The sequence below is a fragment of the Penaeus chinensis genome, chromosome 36 (assembly GCF_019202785.1).
Source record: "Penaeus chinensis breed Huanghai No. 1 chromosome 36, ASM1920278v2, whole genome shotgun sequence".
Lineage (NCBI taxonomy): Eukaryota > Metazoa > Arthropoda > Malacostraca > Decapoda > Penaeidae > Penaeus > Penaeus chinensis.
In genome coordinates, this window is record NC_061854.1 from 32,230,082 (window position 1) to 32,237,682 (window position 7,601).

Sequence of the window (7,601 nt, forward strand, 5' to 3'; positions counted from 1 at the left end):
TTACTGATTGTGGCATTGTACATTAATGATCCCTTTCATGGTAACGTGGTTAGTTTTGTAGCATAAAATTTGAGAATACGTATTTAATAACAAATAAGAAGTTTTTTGTAACCCTTCCTTTAACCCAATGCCGCAGCCGCAGGGGAAAATGGATAAAAAATGGGGAAAATGGATAAAAAATGGGGAAAATTCTATGCTCATTTTCTATATTTTTGTGAAATGTCTCTGCTAGTGGTTAGACACAAAGAAGTCAATTAGTAGAACTTGTGACCGTACCTGATTTGAAATGGTGGGAAAAATGTATTTTTTAATAGTGCTATGAATATCGATGGTGTTATTTTTATTATAAACATTAGAATCACTATAATGTTATAAACATTAGTAACAACAAAATAAGATAACGTAAAATATTTTCGTAAATCAAAGAAAAGGGTAAACGGGCGAGACAGGCAGTACTCATAATTGGCTCATTGGTGACTTAGTACAAGTGTAGCCATCTATATGTAAAAACAATTAAATAAGTAACTCACAGTGGGCATGGCATACACACACACGTCATTCCCGTCGGCATTGGGTTAAAACAATCAGACCTGACTACATATCTTGGAGAAAATCTGGAAAACATGTACATATTAGTTATTATCCATAAGAGCATTACAGCCTAATACAAAAATCTAGGATAATACAAAATATTCAAAAGGATAGTTTTAGTTTGAGCAGTTTGTTTTCACAAATTGGTATTCATTGTATATTCCTAAAATAAACAAAATAAAAAAACAATAGAGGATAAGCATAATTAGAGGTTAGTAAGCTAGACCTTTTGTAGGCATATGACTAGAGAAAATGTAAATTGCGCATTACTGTCAAGCCAAGTTGTAATCAGCTACAGTAATGAATACGGTTATTACAAGACTATTTATGAACAGAGGATTCACAGAGAATACAGAGTAGTCTAGTTAGTAAACAGTTATTATGGAGAGATGCCACTTTTCAATAAATTTAATTTTATCCACTGTTTTTTTTTGTTTTTTTTCACCACCATTATCAAAATTGTCCATCTTCTCTTTGTTCATATATATCATTTGTCTGAAGAGGAACTTGTGAAGAGTTTGAAACTTTATGATTCATATTCATTTCTTACTGTGGCAGTTTTCCTTTCACCCTTGACATTCATTTTTTCAATTGTTTATTTTTAGACCTCAAAAGGCAAAAAAAAAAAAAAAAAAAAAAAAAATATATATATATTCATATTTTCACAGTTGTCTCAATCAATGGTACTCGGTTGCAGCACTGAATCCATAGGTTAGCAACTTTCTCTGGCTAATACAAAGTTTTGTTTCAGCCAACCGTTAATTGTATTGCACACTTTCATTATTCCAAGACAGATTATCATTTACATTTACAGGATCTCTCCTCACTTACTAAGATACATTATTCAACAATATCAAACTTATTTTCAATGAGTATCATATAGCACTATCTTCCTAGTAAACAAGAGTAACAAAAACATTTCTTGTAACACATACATATAATTTGAGTAGGAAAGTACCATCCATATTTTTAGACTTTAAAATTGCCTTTAACTTATAAGTTTATTTAGAAAAACAGGAAAACCAGTATGATATCCCCCAAACTTTCATTAGTGCCTATAACAGTATTTCTGTAAAAAGGCATAGACAGATAGAGAAAATATTGAAAGTAAGTAGGGCTACTCACAGTTTTGCCATTATTTTTTGCAATCAGTACAACAAGGAATATCACAGGTAATGGTGACAATAATCATTACTTTGGGGTAAATAAATTTATAAGTGGAGACTAATTTTCAAATCTAAAAGTAGTTTGTTATTTCCAAACTCTGCTTATGAACACAACTCCAATGTCCTTTTCCATTAGGTTTTCTTGCATTTTCACTTGCTCTCCTTTGAATCCGACTTCACCAATTCTAATTTATCTGTGTCTCTCCGTCTCCTTTGCTTTTTGTAGATGAGGTCATAGGGGTGTGGCATTGCATACCGCAACTTCTCCCAGAACTTGGGGTCACCGAATTGGAGGTAAGTTCTAGTTGAGAGGTACAATTTTAGCTCTTCGTCCAGCTCCTTCTCTGGAGGAACCTGGAATTAAGACCAATTCAAATTTACTTTCATATTAGCCTTTCTAGCAAAAGGAAATACTATACTAGTGTATTCAATGGAAATAGTACGTTTAGATCAAAGAGACACCTACCTCTCCAAGTACAATAACAATAACTCTATTGTGCCTGTCTTTCAAAGCTTGGCAGTGAGCTGTCTTGAACTCAAGATGACCCCAAACATTTTCTATGAAATTTGATGAGAGCACGACGATGGTCCTGCGACTTGCTTCCACACTCTGAGTAATCTGCTGCTGAATATAAGCTCCAGGCAACCAGTCACGGTAGTGTAAGCATACTTTGTACTTTGGATCCCCAGACTCCAGTCCTGGCACTAATACAGTGTTCACAAATTCTTCATCCTGTGAAAAGCAAAAAAATGCAAGATTGTTTGTTTTGTATATCATGTTTGCTTTGAATATGCCTAATATATCTTCTAAATTCTAAGAATAGATATATGGTTAATCTTAATTTAAACTGACTTATATTCACTGACTCAACTCATTCCAACTCTCTTTCTGCTTTCCATTCATATCATGCAGTATCAACCAGCCATATACACACAGGCTATTCTGTATTTTCATATCATGAAAGTATAAATCAGAGATTCAAATTTGAATAAGTTTTATAAGTAATTTCAATGTATGCTGCATACCCCTCCCCTCTTAGAACCTGTGAAGGAGTCATTAATTTTGTGGAGCTTAAGCCCAAGAATAAGGGAGAGGCAACAGGGCACAAGGCACAGGTGGAGAACACAATAAGCACACAGCTTTCTTTAATATTTCAAGGTAATACAAGATAACAAATAACATGAATATGGTGACAGAAAACCAGAGTACCTGGCAGGTCCGGAAGGCTAATACAAAACACTCCTGTGTAAAGACTACACTTAATCATACATTTTATTCACAATGCTTTAGTCTTTATTCTCAAAATATTGACACTACTATGTCACAATCCTGAGGATTAGATAAGGGAAAATACCAAAATGATTATTCAGCTGACAAGCAAAAATTAAGACTAATGTTAGAGGCATCTCTGCAGGGTCACTGCTGTGCAGCTGCTCACACATAAACCAGAGCAACATAAAAGCCATCATTCACTGTCCCTTATTTCATCCAGGTGGACATCCTTGCAAAGAAAGATATACTTTTCCATCACATACAAGAATTCTTGCTCTTATTATGAATCTCATATTTGTCAAACTGTCAGTCCTTCATACCCTTGGCTTTTTCTGGTGAACAGATGTCACCTCTACCAGGAACATCTGAACCTGATGCAATATGTAATGTAGATGATCAACTGCACAACTATGCAGGCTAATCTCAGAGATGATGTTGCTTAGGCCTCTTCTTCACCATGGGTTGTGTGCAGTCAATTCAAGTCACCCTCCACATAGACAACTTGACTTGGTACACTGGATGTAGTCCCACTTTATTGACAGGCAAACATAAAGTTGGGTCCCACCTCATGTTGGACCTCTGCCAATCACTCAGGTTATGTCACAACATATTCAGAGCTCCCTATGGGTAGCTCCACCATCAGGTGCCTTAATAGTCTCTGCATAAGTGGCCACTTCACCAGCTCCATTAGACACTCCTCACTGTAGAGGTGAGTGATCAAGACAGTCTACATTTCACCCTGATCTTGGACTTCTGGTGCATGTGGGTCATCTCAATCATCACCACCTTGCCTTCACACCAAGGCAAGCAGCAGCATCACCTTGATCCCTTGCACTTTCCTGGTCATATAGCCAAAGTCCAGAGACACCCAACTGCAGCCAGCAATCAAGACCCAATAGAGATGAGTTATCTACACAGGCAGCTTCTCTTGCGTGGGACTGTTTTCTTATCCTGGTCTCTATCAGACCTCATAACTGAATGCTATGTCCAATGATGATACCAAGTGTACTTTACCAAACAGATCAGTTTAGGGTGAACTCCCATAGCCTTTGACCATACACAGACTGAACTACAAGGCAGCAGTCGGGCATCACTATCGTATGTTGGTAAGACTAACCACACATGCTTCTTTACCTCAAGCCTGGGCCAACATCCCACTCCAGGTACAAATACTGCAAACCTCACCCCACTAAATCAATGCTTACAGTTTGTGAGGGAGATTGTGTGTGGCTTGAAGATAAAGACCCCAAAGGAACATAGAGTTTTGTACTTAAGTAACCTTATTTGAATACGCAAATATCAACAATATGTGACTGTGCATGAATGCAAATGCACTTGTATCATACTGTCTTTAGCATTATTATCCACACCTTCCACAGTTACCAGCACTGTTATGCCAGGATCCTCAGCTCCTCACACAGGGAAAACACCAGAATGACTTCCCACCTGATTGGTACATATTATTTGTCAATGTTAGTCCCACCATGCACAATATGTGCATACAAAATCCAAACTGTAGCTGTCGTTACATTGCATATACTGTAAATGTGTGTCACTATCACTGCCATTCAAACCACTTTGCTTATCATTTCTCTGCAGATATCTGGTGTGTCTTTAAACTCTACTGAACCTGAACAGCTTGAATAATGGCACCACCCTTGCCTCTGCCTCTATGCCACTGACAACCATAAGGAGGGAACATCTTACCTTATTGGAGTAACTGATGAAAGCGTCATACTTCTTGTTGTTATCATACTCCTCATGTACCACGGCCCACAGGCACAACCGGTGAGTGAAGAGCCAAACTTTGATTTCTTCCTTGTACTTCCAAAAGCTAACAGTAACTGGGAAATAAAATATTTAATGAATTAATAAGTTGTACTTCCATTTCTCTGAAATGATTATGTGAAAGGTTTTGATATCCTGAATATCTGAATTTTAACATTTACCTGCATTACATCAAAAGAGGACATAGTTTGCAAGAACACTTCATCCTGAAAGATATGAAGATTGACAGAATCTTCCTTATTATTCATTATGTAACACCCTTACCTAAGACCCCAGAGAGAATCAAGAACATGCTGATCACTGTGCTGGCAATGATGACCTCTGGGGGCAAGACAATGGGGCACATGTCCCCTTCCGTCACGTCCACCAGTGTCTCGTTGAAATTCATACAGCGGATGTTGTGGAAGTCCAAAACCTAAAATTTGAGTACTTTATAGCTTCATGGAAATTAATATATCAAATTTCCATAGTGTGTATCTATGGAAATATAAGTGTTTAGATTTTCCAGCATGTAGCGATAAACAATGTTTTAATTGACTCACCTTCAGCTCTTGAATTCTGAGGAAGCTCTGAAGATCGCTAAGTTTGCAGTCACATTCCCATGGATTCTCTCCAAGACTTAGAGTTATATCAGTCTTATTAAAGTAGTCTATCACTGATGGTTCTAAGTAAGTAAACTCGTTCCCGCGGATATCAAGGACCCTCAAGCTGTCTGGTAGAATCGATTCATTCAAGGAGACGAGATTGTTATTTGGAATTGTCAAGTTCACCAAATAGCGGTATTCTGGGTTTTGTACCTGATCTAGGTTAGAAATACTGTTGTTCCTTAGGTTTAAGGTGAGGGAATAGTTGTGTAAATTCTGTTCTTCCTGACTGATGATGCTTGGTATCTTATGAAGCTTCTGATATGCACAATCGACAATGTACATATTGTCATGTGGCCTTCTATAGCACTTGCACCTCTCAGGACACTCCTGTAGTCTACAAGTAAGCATTTCTGAGCTGACACTCTTTAGTGGTTTGAATGTGGTTTCATCGTCAATGTATAAGCAGGTCAATTCTTCAGGCTTGTTAACTCTAAGTGGAGATACTTCTCCACCTAAATGTTTTCCTTGCAATATTCTCAAAAACCAGTATAGATTGCAGTCACATATGAGTCGGTTACCTGCCATGAAAAGATCAATCACCTTATAGGGTGCAATATTTTGTATGTGTTGTAAATCAATGGTTCTGATTTTATTGTTTTCGAGGTGAAGAGCTACTTCATCAGATTTAAAGATAAGATCACTGGCATCCACAAATTCAATATCATTATGAGTCAAGCTCAGTTCTGTGAGGTTCACAAAGTTACTACTAAATGCTTGGGGAACAGCTGTGATTCTGTTATTTCCAAGTTTAATCTTCTCTAAGTTGACTTGACTCAAGAGAGGGAAGTTCTCTTCAACTGAAATTCCTTGTCCACTCGCCAATAAGGAGAACGAGATATTATTGCTTTCCAAGTCCAGTTCCCTGAGAGTCGTGACTGGAGCTGGAAACCAGGAGCTTTGCAGGGTACTAAATTTGTTGTGGCTCATGTAAAGTTGACGGAGCCCCGCACAGTTTTTGAAAATCCCCTCTGGTAATTCTGCAAGGCTGTTATTCTTCAAGATTAATATGTCCATAATTCGCTGATTGTCCAAGAATCCCGATGGAAGTTCTTCGATGATATTTGACTGAAGATCCAGAACCTCCAACTTAGATAAGTCTGACAGAAGTCCTGAGGGGAGGGTCTTCAGTGCATTCCTTTTCATCTTTAACTTTCCTAATTTGGTTAACCCTTTAAACAGATCTTCAGGGAGACTGGATATCATGTTGTTGTTGAGCTCTATGCTGTAGATTTTCTTCGTTTCTCTAAACAGTTCTGAATGCAGGGACGTTATTCTGTTATTACTCATATGAGCATATTCTAAGTTGGTGCAGTTACTAAACAAATGTTCAGGTAGGCTCTCGATCCTGTTATTGTGCAACAATATCTTGCCTGCATTTGGAATACTTGCAAATGCTTCAGGATGCAAGGTCGATATTTTGTTATAGCTTAATTCCAGGGACCATAAGGATGGCAGATTTTGGAACAGTTTGGGACCAATTCGCTCAATATTGTTACCCCACAGACTGATGTTGGTGAGTTTATTCAAATTTTGGAACAGTCCTTTTGGCAAGTGCGTGAATCCGTTTTTGAAAAGGTGGAGAGTTTTGAGTTGGGTCGTATTCTGGAAAAGCGTTTCTGAGACAGTGGAAATATTGTTGAATGAGAGCTGAAAGTAAGTCAGTTTGGGCGTGTATTTCAGGATATTCGGCGGCAGAGACTGAAAGTTGTTGCCTCGAAGCTTCAGACTGGTCAGGTTGCTCAGCCCTTGGAAGTGCCACTCCTCCAGATCCTCGCCGGGCTGCTCAGTGAACACAGATATGAAGGTGAAGCTGAGAACGTTCTCGGGCTCGATCCCGCTGCTCCGGAACACCTCGGCGAACGTCACGTTGGGCTTCGGGCACCGCTCGAAGATCACGTATTTCACGTTCGGGAAACTGCAGTCATCGATCAGAGAGAAGTTCACCGATTTGGCTCTGTGCATGCACTTCAACTGGAACACGCTCTCGCTCGTCCCGTTGTAGTCCTCAATGGTGACCTCGAAGCGCTCTTGGCTCATGACGTCCGGGCAAGTGAGCCTATTCTGCCCTAGCACGCACTTGCCACAGTGGCTGAAGCCATCGACTTCCGCCACCATAGAAGAAACCACCAGGAGGCA

General features: G+C 38.8%; 1 protein-coding gene across 1 annotated transcript in view; it reads right to left on the minus strand.

The window, feature by feature from the left end:
* Nucleotides 1-653: 653 nt before the first annotated feature.
* LOC125044577 (protein toll-like) overlaps nucleotides 654-7,601 on the minus strand; it is a 26,313-nt gene continuing 19,365 nt past the window's right edge. Inside the window, exons 2-6 of the mRNA XM_047641295.1 lie at nucleotides 5,361-7,601; nucleotides 5,083-5,233; nucleotides 4,738-4,874; nucleotides 2,224-2,490; nucleotides 654-2,111 (exon numbers count right to left, since the gene is read on the minus strand). The exon at nucleotides 5,361-7,601 is cut by the window's right edge and continues 94 nt beyond it. Of these exons, the coding sequence (XP_047497251.1) occupies nucleotides 1,908-2,111; nucleotides 2,224-2,490; nucleotides 4,738-4,874; nucleotides 5,083-5,233; nucleotides 5,361-7,601 (3,000 nt within the window). The 3' untranslated portion in view covers nucleotides 654-1,907. The remainder of the gene's footprint in view (nucleotides 2,112-2,223; nucleotides 2,491-4,737; nucleotides 4,875-5,082; nucleotides 5,234-5,360) is intronic.